The sequence below is a fragment of the Sphaeramia orbicularis genome, chromosome 9 (genome assembly GCF_902148855.1).
Source record: "Sphaeramia orbicularis chromosome 9, fSphaOr1.1, whole genome shotgun sequence".
NCBI lineage: Eukaryota > Metazoa > Chordata > Actinopteri > Kurtiformes > Apogonidae > Sphaeramia > Sphaeramia orbicularis.
Genome location: NC_043965.1, coordinates 25,999,086 through 26,017,487, shown reverse-complemented (window position 1 = coordinate 26,017,487; position 18,402 = coordinate 25,999,086). Strand labels below are relative to the sequence as shown.

At 38.9% G+C, this 18,402-nt stretch overlaps 1 protein-coding gene across 1 annotated transcript; it reads left to right on the top strand.

Annotated features, from left to right (window-relative positions):
• The first annotated feature begins 1,136 nt into the window (after positions 1–1,136).
• On the top strand, positions 1,137–18,120 carry limk2 (LIM domain kinase 2). Its single transcript, XM_030144433.1, has 16 exons — positions 1,137–1,394; positions 1,635–1,731; positions 7,319–7,454; positions 10,839–10,948; positions 11,295–11,480; positions 11,752–11,857; positions 12,571–12,782; positions 12,870–13,056; positions 13,168–13,254; positions 13,499–13,630; positions 14,187–14,243; positions 14,717–14,782; positions 15,040–15,214; positions 15,306–15,361; positions 15,647–15,804; positions 16,790–18,120. The coding sequence occupies exons 1-16, from the start codon at positions 1,379–1,381 to the stop codon at positions 16,995–16,997; spliced, it is 1,989 nt and encodes a 662-aa protein (XP_030000293.1). The 5' UTR covers positions 1,137–1,378; the 3' UTR covers positions 16,998–18,120.
• The last annotated feature ends 282 nt before the right edge of the window (positions 18,121–18,402 follow it).

Here is an 18,402-nt window from a genome sequence, read left to right as displayed (position 1 = left end):
TTAAATAAGTCATCATGTACCGATTACAAAATAAATAATGGGAATTAATGCTGAAATATAAAACATAATAAATACATTCATAGTTTTATTGTCAATCATCTTGTTTGAGCTTTGGTAACATTTTAAGAACATTTCTATTTTATATTATTTAAAATGAGTTTATTTGAGTAAATAAGGAATAATTTTTTGTTGATGAAAGGTTCATTTATTAAATAATGACCAATTTATTTATTTTTCTTTTCAATGAAAGAGGGAACTTTTCTGTTTATATTTTGCAGACAAAACTAACTTAAAAAAAAATAGTTTTTTTTATATATTACAGTAAACTATATGTTGTTTGTTTACAAAGTTTTGAAAATATAAACAGACACCTTTGGCACAGGAACAAATTTTGCCTCATTTTTTTTTATCAGCAAGGCTGAGGTGAGGGTTGGGGGTACTTGGCTAAAAATATACATATATTTCAGGGGGTACTCCACTGTAAAAAGTTTGAGAGCCACCACATTAAGGTAAAAACCGGATGTTTCAGCTAGCTAATGCCCCTTGAAACACATTAAGGGCATGACATGTTGAAACTGTCAAGAATTTTGTATTATTTTTTTCTTAAGAAAACAACAACAAAACACATTTGCATTTGTTTGTCTGTCTGATGCAGCCACATCTTTTGAAACACAAAAAAGATTTTTTCCAGAAACACGTTATGATAATATTTGAGATTATGTAAAATTTTAAGGGTGTAAGAAAACTTTTTCCACCACTGTATTTTTGACTTACTGCAGGAGCGGATCTGGAAATAAGAAGATAAAATACACAATCTTGCCAAAATTCACGCCTTATATATGAAGACAGCCAAAATTCTAAAATAAAATAAAATAAAACAAAATAAAATAAAATAAAATAAAATAAAATAAAATAATGAAAACTGCATAAAAAGTCTTACACAGTATGTTTTTATTTATTTATTTATTATTGTTCATATTTTTTGGTGCACCCTTTCTCCTCCTCGTCCACAGACTCATGTGCGTTACAGTACTCTGTCCAGCAGATGGCGCTACCGTCGTTGTGTTGCGGTTTGCGGACCTCGGCTGTCTCCCTCTTCCAGGTGCTGCCGCTGGAGTCCTTCCGCTCTCCGTACAGGAATGTGTAGCCTGCATTACGTCACTGCCAGCGGCAAGAAAGCAGCCCCGTCCAGGAGGAGTTGGGTTACTCTTTTCAGAGGAGTATTACAGGGATTTGTGTGTTTTTTCCTGGTCCTATTCAGAGTTCCAGAGTCCTGGGTGGACGACGGGGAGGAAAGTGTGAAGCAGCGCATCTCGGCTCCTGCCTCAGTATGAAAAAGTAGAAGGATCTGATTATCGACGAAACCCCCAGAAAGTAGATGGAGGAACCAGTAGGTAAGAGATTTTCGACTGTAACTTTACCCTGAGAACAAGTTAGATGGTTTCCGTGAGGGAAAGTGCAGTAGTACCGTCATTTTACACAGCTGCAAGTTAAATACTTGACTTTTATGCAGTTTTTGTGCCGTCGAACAAACCTGATATACCACACTTTCCCTCAGACAAATGCTGTATTCGGACCTTTAATGAGTTGGGTCCAGTGTTGTTTTGAAGTGAATATTCCGTGGTTTCTTTCAGGTACAGATGGTTGTTACTGTTCGGGCTGTGGAGAAAGAATTCAAGACTCGTTTCACATGAAAGTCTTCCAGGACACCTGGCACAACGCCTGCTTTCAGTAAGACTTCAGTTTGTTATTTTACACATGACTGCAGTGACCCTCTTGTACTGTGAGCACAACTTTTTTTTTTTTTTTTTTTCTCCAAAATCCCATGAGTGAATGCTTAGTTGGGTTGCATGGAGAGAGAAGGGGGGCACAGTTTATTTTCTGTTCGTTAACATACTTGCTTTTTCTGTTTGCATGTACTTACAATTGGCCTTATGTGTAATCCCAGAAGCTTCTGTCTTGTAGCCTAAACACTGGTTTAGATCTTTTGTTAACAATTCGGCATTGTTCTTGTGCCTCTCTGCACAAAATGCACCATGTAGGATGTCATTCCTGCCAGTGGCTCCGGTCACAGCTCACATGTCTGCGTGGGGACGCCACAGATCCTTAAATTTGGATTGGTCAGTGAAAAGGTCCAGTTATCCTGTAGGACTTTACCCCGAAGCTTAATGATTGCCACGCTAGACTTGATGTGCACACAGTTTCACAGGTCACTGCCCAATAGTGTCAAATCTCAGTGTGTGGTAATAAACCACATACTGCACATACCGAGGCTATAAAACACTAGGGGGTTTCCCCTTGGTTTGATTGAAAGATTCACCAGTTACCACTGTTAGATGAGATTACACAGATTCATTATTTAAAAAAAAGGAAACTGAAAGTTATTGCCCCTTCATTAACCTGGATCTGGTCAAGTTGTCATGAACTTACACTGAGGCTGTATCTTCATACATTTAGTCACAGTAAAAAAGGATTAAGAACTGAAGGCCTGGGTCTGTGAATGCGTTTGTGTGAAGCTGAGCAGAGGCCACATACAATTGAAAATATCCAACAAACCATTGATTTTTATGATTGGACTTTGGCTTTAGAGGATGTCTGGCGTGTACAAAAAGCTGTAAGAATAGAACAGATTTAACTATGGCTTAACTTTGGCTCTGCATTTGTAGGAGTCAGTCAGAAACACTGAAGTGTCCTTACATAACCCTGGAGATCACTCTGACTTAATAATACACGCAGTATCATTTCAGAGGCAGAGCTCCTGACACAGCGACATTACTCACAATCGATCCTCCCCCCCGTGTCTGTATTTTTTTACTCCCTCACATTTTTGGCAACCTATTTCATAGCGTCATCTTTGTCTGAAACCTCATTAGTTTTAAATGTGTGTTTTATTATTTTCATTGTCACTTGTCCAAATGGGCCGAAGTTCGTCCCCTGAGGTCTGGCTTTCAACTCCAAAATTGTCCTTTTCATTACAAGGGTCAAAGTATCACTGCTACTGCAATAATACTCATCCAAAACACACTTGTGTATGTGTGAGCCAGTAATTCTGCTCAAAGAGGTAACCCTCTGTACACTTGAAGAAGGAAGTTGTCAAACAAAAATAAAACATCCTTTGTTAATGTGATACCCCCTGTGCTGCTCCTATTGTTTATTGTCCACATGCTGCCACTTTGCCCTCTGTGTACCTCCACCTTGTGTAACATTCTTACAACGTGACGTCATTCTTGTTCCAGTAAACCTGGCAGTGTTTTTGAGGCCTATAGGTATCGGCACGTTCAACTGTGCTGTGTTCTACATTCCTAGACAACGATTCAGAGATGTGAGCCCACTGTCCCAGACTTGTTTTTTTTTCACTGAAGGAAAACAGGATATTTCCTTTTTCCTATGTTTTGCTGACTGGAAGATATCTATGCAGTTAGCATCATATTAAGACATTCAGTTTTATTTTTTGCATGACATAATAGGGCATAGACTCTGGTCTTTTCAATCTACTCTTATTATATTTTATCTGAGGGTCAAAGAAATGATTTGCAAACACAACATGTAGACAGTTATTATATATATGATGGTTTTGGTCAGACCCAGTGTCATTGATCATATCACAAAAAAGCAGAGGAACTCTTGGAGCATGTGCTGAAAGTCTGACTGAGCACAAAAGACAAAACCACAGACTTTTTTAACTGGCACATACGGGAGGTTATCAACTGAATCCATACTTAGACTTTTAAGGACTTGATCTTTTGAATAAATTTTTCTGTTTTGCAGGCTGTATATTTCTGATCAAATGAAGCACAGTCACCAATTAACTTAGAAGGTACTTCACAGAAAAAAGTCTTAATATTCACTGGTTTTAGCTTTTAATTTTCACAGAGGTTAAATTTTTATTGTCACAAACTAATAAACTGATCGAGTCAAACAAATCACTTGAATTTTCCACTTAAGATGTTGAAATAATTTTGCTATTTTATGGACAAAGTGATTAACAGATTGATTAATACAATAATTTCATTGAAAATGATATTATTTGTCTGCTGTGACTAGATTTGTTCTAAATGATATGCATGTGCTGACTTAAATTCTGAGGTAACTTGTTTCTTTGACTGTTTCTATTACAGCCATTTCTGTCCTTGTGAAGCTGTGAATTAAAACGCAAACACCTTGGCCGCTGCTTTCGTTTAAGATTGTTAGGAAGAACATTTAAACACGCCCTGTGATAAGAACCCATGAAAGGTCAAACACTCCCTCTGTACGTCTTTAAGGCCACTATTAAAGTTCCTCTCTTACCATCTCTACGCCAACAAAGTAATACACTCCAGCAGGAATGTGGATTTAAGGAAATGAGTAATGTTTACTTTTTAGTGTTTGTGCAGACAGGACCATTGCATTGTTCATTGAAGAACCACCTGATTTCAGGGTGCCCGCCCCGTTCACTACTATGATGGACAGAGGGAAGTCAGGTGTTTTCATAAGTACACTTAAATCACATTTATCTTGATTTATTATAGTGGAATAATGGACAGTAATTATTGTTTATCAGGTGGTTTTGTCTAGGAATGTTTTTTTTGTTGAGAATGAAGTGGGTTAAGTGGAAGTTTCTGTTTTTTTAGCCACACCTGAAGATATTGCCTGTCATACATGCCAGTTGAAAATCTCCACCTTCTAGTTTTTGTCATCCTTGTTGATTTGTTGCTTTATCTGATGAGACTAAATAGCTGCTTTGGTATTGCTGCACAATATTCATACTGAGATTTCCTCCAATCTGTATGAGTCTACTATCTCGATGAATACTACTGTAAAGAATATTCTTTGTAATGTAGCATTTGAAATAGTTGTGTGTTGTTGTTTTTTTTTGTAAATAGGAATGTTAATTTACATGTTAAAGAAAAGGGTTTTGTAGTTAAAGAGCAGCACTTTTACATCTGTGGTCAGTGTCTTAGTTGGGCTGGACTGTTACTTTTCAGATAAACTCATAAATAGAAACTACCGTTTGATGTGTGGCCTTAGTCCAGCTGTGATCAGAGCAGCACATTTATGTTTACTAATGCAGTGTTTACATCAGCAAACTTGTAGCACCACTTCCCTTCATCATATCTGTGTGATGAATCAGACTGGACTCATTATTGTGTCGTCTTCATGTTCATTCTTTAGATTTGTTGCCCTTTATCTCATATAAACAGGCTGTTTAGTTTCCTCACATTATTCCTCAGGAGGACATCATCATGGATGCCACTTGATGCTCAGCAAACAGCCTTTAAAGCAGTGTTTTGTCTGCTTTGCACTGGGCTTTCCACAATGGAGACATTAACATGTGGTCTTCTCTCTGTTAGACGGTTCCCTCTTAAGTAAAGCCAGAAAACTCTGAAATATCTGGAATCTCTGCCAAAGTCAATAAACGTGGATCAAGTCTACCTGCAGTACAGAGAGCAGCATGATGTATTGGGCTCAAACAGAGGTCGTTGTCAGAAGAGTCCACCAGAAACCTTAGATTAAATAAAACCACATTCGTACTTTAAAGTTACACTGGATATTCTTAATATTGTAAGGGGCACAAATGCAAACATTGAATGAGCTCAAGAGTCAACAAAGACATCAGTAAAGATTGAACATGAATGGAAAAGTAGTCAGGCCAGTCCAGTGTATCTTTGTTATTGTAATTCTCTCTATTCTGAAACTGGAGTCAAGGAATAATTAGTGCTGTAAATAATTTAACCCATTCACCAGCATCACAATGTTTAAACAGGTATGATATGTGATTGTTTCTCTGTTTGCACCAGTGGCCACAAATCACCTAAATAACAGTTCAGAGCCTGCATTCCCTCTCAAATTACTTGGTGAAAAAGGTGAAAACAAAAAATCTGAGGAACTCATGGAGCATGTGCTGAAAGTCTGAATGCAGAGGACAAAAGACAGGACTGCAGACTTTTTAGTAACCTAATCTCTGACGGAGTGCATCAGTCGGAATTAAAATTTTGTAGTCAAACTTGCTGACACCATTTTGCATAACCAGTGGAGCTTGTTCAAGGAACACTCGTTGCCTGCAGGTTCTTCCCAGGCTGCTGGCAACTTTAGCATTCCTCCCTCGGAACATTTTGTCCCGAAGTCATAACAGTTCCCTCAGCTGGAGCGTTATTATAGTGAGCATTTAATGTGTTTTAATTAATATTATAACCATCTAGTACAAAGTGTCCATTTTTTACAGACATACTAGTTACCTTACTTTCAGCAGACTGACTGCTGAAACGGTCTGGTGGAGACGGAGGATAAAGCCATGTGACCAAGGTCCCATGGTGTGCACCTTTGACCCAATGCTTTTATATTTACATTAACCTAGATAAGACACTGTACAAAACTGAACAAAAGGTTTAACTAAAAACTGTAAATTCAGCAGCTTACAGATGTGAGGATTTTACCCCTGCAGAGCTTTGTCTTAAGTACATAGTTTTTGTCAAAGTGGTGCCTTATTTTTCACATTTTAACAACTGTATCCTATTATGGTGCTGGAAATTGGCAAAGTATTGTGGAGGCCTTTGGTGTTGGTTTGCAGATAGAAAGCACCAAACGTTCTTTTTATGCACCATCTGCAAAGGCTCGCTAAACTTTCCTTTTTTAAAGTGGAACAGTTCTTGGAGCTCTTTGTTCCTTTTTGTTCTGAAACACAGCACAAATAATAGTGCACATAACAAGACCCAGTACAGAGGTATTTACTGTCCCTCTCACCTTATTGCACGGAGAGAAAAGTACATGTTGTCATTGTTGGGAATTTGCCCCCAGCTAATGTTCCTCTCCTATGTTATCCTAGTTGAAAGCTGTTTGTTCACCAGTTTGATTGATGGTTTCTACTCAGTACATCTTTTCTCATAACCCATTTTAGTGCTATATCGAATGTGAGGTATAGTTTTTAAGTGTACAAAGGCTAACTGATACTGGAATCTTACCATTCACATATCAGATAAAATACTGGTAAAGTCTTTTACAGAATAAAAACACTGAATATTTTTTATTTCCCCTTTAATTTCAGCAAAAATGGTGGACAGATAAATATATTTATTGCATATTACAAGGAGTAAAACATAAAATTGTTGTGTTTTTGAGAATTTGCTGGAGATTGTGTTGACTATTGTGTATAAAACACAGACCTGAAACTCACATTATTCTAATGCTTCATGAGTTTCTTTCATGCATCAACTGCATGCCTTTGAAAGTATCGACAGGTCTTTCAGGTCATGCTCCAGGCCTCTGAATCTCTACCATGAAATGCTCAAGGCAATTGCTTTACAGCTGAAAAAGTCCCTGTTAACTGCTGTTATCCTTGCAGGTGTTCTGTGTGCTGTGACCACCTGACAAATTGGTACTATGAAAAGGATGGAAAGCTCTACTGTCGCAAACACTACTGGGAGAAGTTCGGAGAGCTCTGTCACGGCTGCTCTCTGCTCATGACTGGACCTGCAATGGTGAGTCTGTCAAAAACACTTTGATATGTTCATCCAGATTTTGAGACCATGGTGAAATAACTTGATTAAATATAATAAGCTCTTCATACTTTCAGCTTCATGTTTCTTATTTTGTTGTCAGTTAAGTTCTGGGAATCTTTGTGTCCAGGTCTTCGAAGAAAATATCCAATTCAAACACCACAACTTTTCATTTCCGCTGCTGTGGAGTCTATCAATGAAACACAAAATATATAGTAGTAGATAAAGTTGCAGGGGATCATGGGAACACCACATTAGCAGTTGAAAATGCTGCCATATATAGAAATCATACAGAAATGTTTTTTGCAGTAATGCTGAAGTTAACATTACACTTAGTAAAAAGTTAACATTACACTTAGTAAAACAACAGATTTCTCTAGATTTGAACATGGTCTGAACATAAGTAAACAATTCAACACAAATCCATCATACGGGATTAGTATTTTTATATATTTAATGGAGAAATGTTAATTTTAAGCCAGTTGGATTCACATTGAATTACTTGGGGACCTACTTGGAGGAAACAGGTATGAAGATGCATTATGGGAAAAGTAGCTAACCTTTTTGAAAACTGACTCATTCCTTAGAAGAAAATAGAAGATACCCCAGCCTCTGTTGCTTTTAATGTGACTAATACCCCTCCATATGCTTCTGTTTTGGTTATTCCTCTATAATGAGCATTACAGCTTTTTTTTTCTTCTGCTTTGTGATTCTTTCAGGCTGTGGTGTAATAAAATCGAACACTGACTAACACCGAGTCAAGAGTATTACACCACTGTTACTACATGTTCTTGACAATGCTTTGAAAGTGTGCCTAGCCATGATCTTACAACAATCGCCAAAACTTTCCCCCTCTACTTAAATAATACCAGACTGCCCACAGAGCGTGTCAGTGCTGTCTGTGTTCCCGTTTGTCCCCACCACTAAGATTAATACTAACATGCATTAAAGGCCAGGGGGCCTTCTTTTGTGGGAATTACATCTACAGATGAGTGATACTTTACATAGCATTTGGATCCGAGGCCAAACTTGTGAATGAGTTTCCCCTTCTTGAGGCCCCATGCTGTTCTCTACAGTTCACCTCTAGTACAGTAGGAATCTAGCAGTAGTGTTGGAAAGATGGTTGAACATGAGGGGGGTTTGGAGGCTGTTTTTTTTTGGTCATTTTCAGTCCGCTGTGGTAGGATGGCTCTGTATCTCCTACTAACTGCACTGTTTTTAGAGATCTGTTGTTGCATTCCTACCTGTTTGTTCTTGTTTGCAAATACCATTCTTTCACACTCTGTTGGTTTATGGCGACCTGAGCGAGCTTGTCTCTGTTTTCAGTTTCATTGCACATCTTGAGTATCTTGATGAAAGTTTTACCACTGCAGTGAAAAGAATCATGACAAGATAATCACCAGTTTTGTGAAATTTCTGAAAAGTAAATTGGATTTCAGTCAAATTACAAAATGTATGTCACAACCAAATCATAATGCCTTGAAGCTCACTGGGAAAGTACCCATGGGTGCTCCTATATAAATCTGAGGAGATTGATTTTGATCCAGATTTCCAAGTTGAAACATGAAATTCAGGTGACACCAACACTTGCTGATCACAACCGTGGGGTCAGTTGCCATAACTTGTCCAACATGGAGTCAGTCTGAAGTTTCTGCCACCAAGAAACACACATAATGGACTCTTCTATTTAGTATTGGCATCCTGCTTCATCTTTCAGTGTAGCCAAGTGTTTTTGGCAAAGCTTAATTAGCACTGCAGCCTCGTCGCAAGAAAGAGAATCATTGTGGTCCAGGGGCAGAGGAGGGTCATGCAGAGCTGCTGGAGCTTGTTAGGCATTCAAGTCCAGAACACTATTGTTTTTGTCCTGTTTTCATTTGTTTGTTAGATTATCGATTGACTAAAAATGGCTACTGTATTTGAGGATGCTGCAAAGAATATTTCTGGTGCATCTGGTGCATATTACTGCCTAGTATTAAGTCTAAAATATGAGATCTTTCCTCACTTTGACCTTATTTTGTCGACTCTGCATGGCTCAGTGATACTGTTAAAGCCTGAGGCAGGTTATGACTGTGGTTCTTGGCCTGGAGTTGGGGAGTCACAGACAGACAGACAGACAGACCGATATGTCACAGTGACTGACATCACTCTAATCTCTTTGTAGCAGTAGGGAGTCCTTTCCCAGCACTGACTCAGAGCTGTGGGAAATGTGGCTAAAACTGCGTTTTGCATCCGCTGAGCTTAAATTGTGAGTAACTCAACTTATATTTTGGGTTTCAAAGTGATCATCACCTCATTTTATGTTCACACTGCAAACTTTACAGCTCAATTTATCTTTACAGCTTAGATCAGATTTTGTTTGGCTGTTCCTGTTATTTTTGCAATGTGGTCTATGTTAGATTCCAGTGTGAACTGGTCAACCCCGAAATGACTCACATACACTAGAGAATAATAGTAAAGACAGACATCCTGCACAGCATGCTTGGTTTGAGTCTTAAGCCTCTTTAAACTTGGCTTGAAGGCTCTAACTTTTCTCTGACATGCAGTCCCTTTTCAGCCAAATCTTGCCTTTACAGTAGTGTCATCCCAAATCACAACTGTCTTCTGTGTTTGTACAGAATACAGAATATGACTTGATCTAGAGTGGTGTAAAAGTTGCATTAATTCTGACATGACTGATAAAAGGTTTCACTGCATATATCAGCCTTGTATTCATATCTATAGTATTTAGAGCCATTTATCTGTTTTGAAGCCCATGTGATTTCTGCCATTCAAATTCGCATGAAAAAAACAGGCATTACATATAAGCAAAAAACAGATTTGCATAACCTTAAAGTCTTCCTGTAATGTTTTATTCACTTGCTGTGCGTTGTTCTTGCCTGTACCTCCATACGCACATGCCAAAATCTGGCAATGTTGATTTCATAATAGAGCGTTAAACTGTGATCAGCTCCTAATGTTTGTACGGGACAGACACATTATCTCATCTTGTGTGAGAGGACAGTAAACAAGATGGGGTGGGAGTACAGAAAGGGAAATCAGTCAGGACAGGCCACGTTAATGAGAGAGAAAGTCTATGACAGGCTGTGAGCTGGTTCAGGAGGTTGAACTCGTGAACGTCAATGGCTGAGACCTGCAGAGTGAGATGACATCATAGCTGATTCCAGACAGGCTGAGAGGGAAGCAGGTGTTACCACTGTGTCACTGCTCACAGTGGGAGGAGGGCAGCACGCAACCCAGAGCATTACACACTCATATCTGACGGGTACAGAACCTCAGAAGAGGACAGCCACCGCACCATCAACATACTCCTCCTTTCTGCTTCATATCGTGGGAGTGAACATCAGGATATTTTGTGTGTGCTTTCAGGTGGCTGGGGAACACAAGTATCACCCTGAATGCTTTGTATGTCTGAGCTGCAAGGTGGTGATTGAAGACAGGGATACCTACGCCTTAGTTGAGCGGTCGAAACTCTACTGGTAAGTCAAGAATTTTTAACACTGCTTTCAGTAAAGTTGGGAGAAGTTGGAAACACATGCAGGAAGCAGTTAACAGTAGAACAATATTTTTCTACTTAAAACAACAGCTTTAATATGCAGGCTGATTAGATTATGTAAGAAAAGGTCAGGAAGTTCTTAGTCTTGTATGAAATGCGTTTATTTTTATTTGACAGTGGTATTTGTAGGACATGCATCATTGTCCTGAACTTAATGCTCATATGTCAAGTGTCATCAGCCTTTTGATTTTTGCACCTTTTGAAGAGTAAATTGCACACAAGTGCAAGTCCACACGTTATGATTCACACTCTCTTCTTGTTGTGTGTAGTGGGAAGTGCTACAAGCAGGTGGTCCTCACGCCCATGTTGGAAAAACGATCCCATGACTCAATCCTCGACTCCGTGCCCCACACAGTGACCCTCGTCTCAATGCCTTCTGCAGCCAACGGCAAGAGAGGCTTCTCGGTATCTGTACTGAGGGACGTCAGCGGCTCCGTCAGCGTTCAAGTCAAAGAGTAAGTGGCACTTGACACAGGCTTATCTCCGTACCTGTCTCACTCTCATGCAGGGGTAGGATGAGCAACGCCTTACGCAACTGATTATAGGTTTATTTAATAACACACTTATTGCATTTAAGTGTGTCGCCACAACAAATCTGTGTTTATTGATAGATGAAGCAACACTGTTTGAGCTGTGTTCAGTAGCACATTAGCAGAGAGACACAGTTTTTCTTAATCACGTACATTCACAGTTAACATGTAAATTTTTTAACTGTGTTGTCACCAGGGTCAGAGGAATGCTTATTAGTCCAGAGGTGCGGAATGCCATCCATGTTGGGGACAGGATCCTGGAGATCAATGGCCTCCCAGTGGGAACACTTATGGAGGAGGAGGTAGGTTTTATCCTTTGTGCACATCTCTAATGGCCATAGAGTGGACTAACAGAAATAATTATTTCATTAATGTACTTTTGAACAACTGTTTTGAGGAAGTAAATTCCTGTTAAGAGCTGATACATTTACTTAAGTATACTTTATAGACTTTTATATATATAGTATATGACAAATGCAAATGTGATTTTGGCATTCCTCACATTCCTTCACCTTTAATACATTCCTCAACCCAGAGAGGATGGTATGTGGAATGGCAGCACTTATAGGCTCATTCCCACAACCTCACCCTCACACCATTGCATGCCTTCCATTTCATTTTTGCTTTTGATTGTTTTAATTCAGTCCACACCTATCCTGTTTCCCTGTTGTTCTGTTTTAGCATTGCAACTCAAATGTTCAATGAACCGTTGATTTCAGGTTCATTACTTTTGCTGCAGTCATGCCTTTAATTATTTTTGAGTCTCACTGTCTTGGTATCCAGTCGTAGTCTTCTGCTGTGTCTCTGTGACAGACAAACTTAACATTAGCTTCTCTGATTTTGGCTTTGATAAACCATTGTTTGATTTAAGAGTTTCTGTTTTTATCTAACAAAATTTTGTTCAGCATCCTCACATGTCCACATATTTGTGATTCGTATTTTTTTTTTTTCTTTTTAAACGGTAATACCGACCGTTTATCCTTTAAAACTTTCTTCACTTTTCCCTTATGTTTAGGTGGACGATCTGATTCACCGCACCAGTCACACACTGCAGCTGCTTATAGAGTATGATCCAGTCAGGCAGCGTTTGGACCGTCTCAGACTGGGATCTCCACAGAGGCTAGGAGTCCCAGCGACCTCCCGCATGCGCCTGTCCTCCCCCTCTAATGCGGTCCTGGAGAGAACTGATGTGGTTGATGATGGCACACTCAAGAGGCGATCGTTAAGGTATGTTAAAAGGAAGCAGAGAAACGTGGGAAGTACAGCACACACAGTTTTTATCGTTTTTAATCAATTATGCAAACTCTTTTCCAGACGCAGTAACAGCATATGCAAGTCTCCGGGGCCGAATTCTCCTAAGGAACAGGCTTTTATTTCACGAGACATTGGACGTTCTGAGTCATTAAGATCCTCCAGTAGCTGCTCTCACCGTATATTTAGGCCATGTGATCTCATCCACGGTGAAATCTTGGGAAAAGGCTTCTTTGGACAGGCCATCAAGGTCAGCCTCCAACTGTAATTGATTGTTCAGCTTGTATTTGATATTTGTACATATCTATTCTTCTGTTGTGACATATGTCATACATATCAGTTGCTTTTGTCTCGTTGACAGGTGACTCATAAAGCCACAGGAGAGGTGATGGTAATGAAGGAGCTGATCCGTTGTGATGAGGAGACGCAGAAAACTTTCCTCAAGGAGGTTAGTAATCTGTAACAGGAGGCCTCCACTTCCTCATAGACAGCCGAGTCTTCCACCTCTGCTTGAAGCTGAGATGTATTATCCTCATAACTGAAAGCACGAGACACATTCCAACAATTACCTCTTTGTAGCCTCTTATTTCAGGTTTTTTTTTTTGTTTATCATTTCTTGTGAACACTAAAACATAAAAAATGTTCTGCTTGAAAGCCTAAATGTATACTTTTTTTTTTGTCTTAATTCTTAGGTCAAGGTAATGAGGAGCCTAGATCATCCACATGTTTTAAGGTTTATCGGTGTTCTATACAAGGACAAGAGGCTCAATCTGATAACGGAGTTTATCGAGGGAGGCACTCTGAAGGATTTCATCAGAGACACGGTGAGTTAAACCCATTGATTCACTTAACGCTCTTCCTCTCTTCTTTCACAGAAAGGCACAAACAAGCCTTAGTGACAGCAGAAATAGCTGCTTGTAGTTCCGAGGCCTGTGGGAGGGGGCTGACCCGGAGTAAACTCTGCAATGATAGACTCTATGGTGGGCTGGTTTCTTGGCATGTCCACTGGCCAAGACGAGGAATGAGAAAAGTTGTAGAAAGTGTTCCCAGGTGTAATTTAAAGAGTTGTGTTCCCCTCCTCCCACAGCTGACCTTTTTTAAGGAGCAAGTGAGCACAACATCTGGGTGGGTGTGAAGAGGGAGAATGGAGTGATTTTCCACTGGTGTGTTACAACAATGTCATGGGTTTAGATTTAATCTGCAGGTTTAATTCTGTCTAATGTCATTGTAGGAAGCTTTTTCTGTTGAAAGGTCTTGTTTTAAGATAACAAACGCCTGCCTCCATAGTCTGATGCATCATAGTTTTCTGTTTACTTAATATATTCAAAAAGAAGGCGGTATTCATTCCTCTTTCCCTTTTTCATAACTCTGGACTAACAGGACCCCTTTACATGGGAGCAAAGAGTGAGCTTTGCAAAGAGCATCGCCTCTGGAATGGTGAGTTGTCCTCATGCAAGGACTCTGCTACTATGTTCAGTGGTAACACTTTTTATTTTGCTTGACTATGTGTACAATGTACTTTAGATACACAAATACAAGGCATATTTAAATGAAGCATTGCAGAGTTTCATTTTGTATTGCACATGTGTGATATAGCGATAAACACAAGTTGATAACTTCTCATTCAGAGATGAATGATCAAAGATGGTGACAGTGGATGAAGAAGTGTGTTGCATACTATATTTTGCACAAAAGCTCTTCTTGCACTTGTGTGAACTTTACAGACAGATCAACTTTATTTACCTCGCAGGGGAAACTCATTTTCCATCTTCTTAAAAAAATAAAATTGTGTAAGAATAAAATTAAACAATCATCAGTCTATCAGACAAAGGTATTGTTTATTCTGATGGCAACAGGAATGTAGGATCTTCTATAACATTCAGTTTTATGTCCTGTCCTCTTTCTTTCAGGCTTATCTGCATTCAATGAGTATCATACACAGAGACCTCAACTCTCACAACTGCCTGGTTAAACTGGTAGGTGACACACACTCTGAAGCTGTTACACATTACAAGATTATGCAGTCAGGCTCTGTTTAAAAGGAGTTAATGTAAAATCAGCTGAGTTTAAAAGGTCTAAAGGGCAACGTTACACTGTACAACCCTACCTTCTGTAAAATGTTATTGTTAACTTTAGGTTTACTTATGGTTGTAATAAACATTTCAGACATTATAGGTTGATTAAATACAAATAAGATTCAGAGTGAACCTTTGACTCTATTTTTTACCGACAGGACAACACAGTGGTCGTAGCAGACTTTGGGCTTTCTCGACTCATAGTAGAGGAGAAAGTAAAACCACCTCCTGAAAAATCTTCCACCAAGAAAAGAGTGTTCAGACGTATAGACCGAAAGAAGAGGTACACAGTAGTGGGAAACCCTTATTGGATGGCTCCAGAGATGCTAAATGGTGAGTGAGGTCATACATAAGAGTCTCCAACATGAACTGTAAAAGATAATTCAGGTTGGTATATTTACTCTTTTATTTTATGTATTTTTAGGGAAACGTTACGACGAGAAGGTGGATCTTTTCTCCTTTGGAATTGTGCTTTGCGAGGTAAGACCATAACAAATATAATTTCCTTGTGATGAATGCAGTTATATGTCAGTTCATGCTCACACTTGCACAACGCTTACACAATCACAGCAAAACATGAAACATGAGCATAAATATTTTCCATTACCTACTTTAAGAATTTGTCCAGTCTCTGCCTATCCTAATAACATACCTCACAAAGAATATCTCACTGTTAATTTACTGTGTAGTAGAGTTATTCCTTGAAGTTTGTGTTGTACAATATTTCAATTGACTAATGGTCACCTCTGGTGTCTCATGATCCAGATTATTGGGAAAGTCTACGCAGACCCAGAATGCCTCCCCAGGACTTTAGACTTTGGTCTTAATGTTGGCAAGTTTGTGGAAAAGTTCCTTCCTGATGACTGTCCACCAGCTTTCTTTCCACTGGCTGTGGCCTGCTGTGACCTCACTCCAGACAACCGGTGAGCACCTGGTTTCTCGCTAGTAAACTTTACGTTTTGTAGAATTGCTGGTAAATCCCAAAATAGTATATTATTGAAACTGCACAACAGTAATTTGTGACTACCATGAATACCAGACTGCAGGTTTCCATAATGCAGTAAAGGTGTTTCTGGAAACTCTTAACCTATGCCCTCCCTTTTTCACAGTAAAGTTGTATTTGGAATTGTGTATTCTATGCATTCTAGTTCATGACAACAGTTCATTCACCTTATGCTCGCTCCGTTTCCCTTTACACACAGAAATTCCCCCAGATTCTTTTTTATTGTTTTACCCTGTAGAGGGCAAGCTGTCAAAACCACTTCCTATCTTTCTTTGTGAAATATTGTTTTTCAACCTTTCAGTCATTTTCTCACCATTTGTAGTCCAGTTGGTGACCTTCACTCCATTTGGCTCTAGGTCGAGATCACTTTTTTGTTGTTGTTTACAAGTTATCTTTTTTAGGAACAAGTTGTAGACCTAAATTAGAGGAATGGATTTTTATTTACAAATCATATGAAATAAGCCAGAGAAAATATTAAATATATTATTATCATCTTCAGTTTAAGTCAAAGCACATTTAGAAATCACTACTTTCTGTTTTTATGTGCAGCTTTTATAGATTCAACCGCTTTTGATAAAATTAAGTGTAACGCCAAAACAGAAACAAGTAGTCCATGATAAAGATGTATATTATCTGTGGAGAAAAAATACACAATTATCCTGTAAAATTCTTCACAAGTGACAGTGTGTTTCATCCAAATGGCCACATAAGAAAAGCCTCAAGCATCACAATGTTAAGAGTCTTTATAAACAGTGGAAAAAACCACTAAAACCTGCCATATGTCATCTTGACCTGCCTGCCTCTGCACTCTCAGAATCCTTCATCATGTTTTCTGTCAAACTTGTCAGTCTGGTTTTAACCTCAAACCCCTCTTTGTGCCCTCTATGCCCCCTCCCCTTTCACAGTCCACCTTTTCAGAAGCTGGAGGACTGGTTTGAAGCACTATCCCTCAACCAGGAGCTGGGGATCCCCCTCCCCGCTGAACTGGATGAACTACAGCAGAGTCTAAGTCAACTTCACTGGCCCAAAGATGGCTCTCCAACCCAGAGTACAAGTCAGCCGTCAACACCAACACCAGCGTCTCCAGACTCCGTGACAGACAATGGCACTTAGGTCCTGTGTCTTCATGATCTGTAGCCTGTGACCCCTCTCAACTGCTGCACTAACATGTGAAAGACAAATGGAGGAAAATGAAACCCGAGCCATTTTAGAAACTGGATGACCTGCAATAGCTGGACCAATTCTCCCAGTGTGGGATGTTTAGTGTGAGAGTGCCAGTGCACTGCAATGTGAGTGGAAACAGTGGAGGAGACGCATTTCAAGACAACAAGTGTTAGTTACTAATTGTTATCTTACTTAACCCCACTCACAGGGTTTTACTGATGTTTACTGTGTATAAAAACAATATGCACCTTCCTGTGGTCCTGCTCCTGTGAGCGGTGGAGCATCTTTGTACTGTGCAAGACCTTTTTGTTCACATTTGATGAGTCCCCATGTGACAGCAGTTTTGCTATTCTGCCTTTGAAATTGTTTGCTACATGTGGAATGCACAGAATCAGTCCTTGCCCAGGAGAGGAATCGCTTCACCGTAGCAGCAAAGAAAACAAAGGTGTTTGACGTTGTGGCTGATTGACATGTCTGAAAAAAAAAGAGAGATTTAAGGCAGTACAGGAAGCAAAACACACAGGGATCTTGAAAAGGTCTGACACAAGAAGGCAAAGGAATGTTGTGGCTTTTATTGTCTAGGCACCACTGATCTAATTTTTGACGAGACAGTAACAAGTATAGTTCTGCAATACTGTAATGATGTTATTTCATTTCCTAAAATGTTGAATTAACCCTTTTGATTTTTTTTTTTTGAGTTCAAAAACCTGGTGCTTGTTTTAACAACACATGAACAGAAGCTCTTTTTACATATTAGGGCTGTTTAAAGTTACCATAAGATGTGCTGCCACACATCATTACTTAAGATGACCATACAAAGTTGCTTTGTGAAGATGAACTGGATTTTTTCTTTTTTTGTTTTTTAAGAAACATATAAATATGTACATACTGTGGTTCTAATTTTATGTTATTTTGTAATTGAAACTATAAATTTGTAGATTTTTAGACATTTCGCCAACAGTGAGCGTTTTGGCCTTTCTTAAATAGCATCACATAAGGTACTGACGACCTGTTGTAACCACTATTATTTATATCACTGTAGTGTTTCTTAAATAAAACTCCTAAAAGGTGACTTTTTCTTGTCATTATTTAATTTTGCATGCTGCTAGAATCACTGCTAGTACTTACAAAAATATTTTTTTAATCAAAATACTGAAGCTTAAGAAATCAAAGAATTTTCATTTTTGTAAAGTACAAAATCAAATTTAGGAATTAGAAGTTAAAATTATTTTATTATAATTCATAATTGTCTTAATTTGCTAGATGTTCAGTGCTTTCAGGCTCTTTCTTAGATGCTGTTTTACATGTCACATGCATTTGTCCATTTTTTGTCCCTTCTGCAGGAGGAAACTAT

What these genes read in the sequence shown, in the direction of transcription:
- limk2 (XM_030144433.1), top strand. An exon ending in AGAGCATCGCCTCTGGAATG is followed by an intron (nt 14,244 to 14,716) that starts GTGAGTTGTCCT and finishes TCTTTCTTTCAG; the next exon opens with GCTTATCTGCATTCAATGAG. An exon ending in GGCTCCAGAGATGCTAAATG is followed by an intron (nt 15,215 to 15,305) that starts GTGAGTGAGGTC and finishes ATGTATTTTTAG; the next exon opens with GGAAACGTTACGACGAGAAG.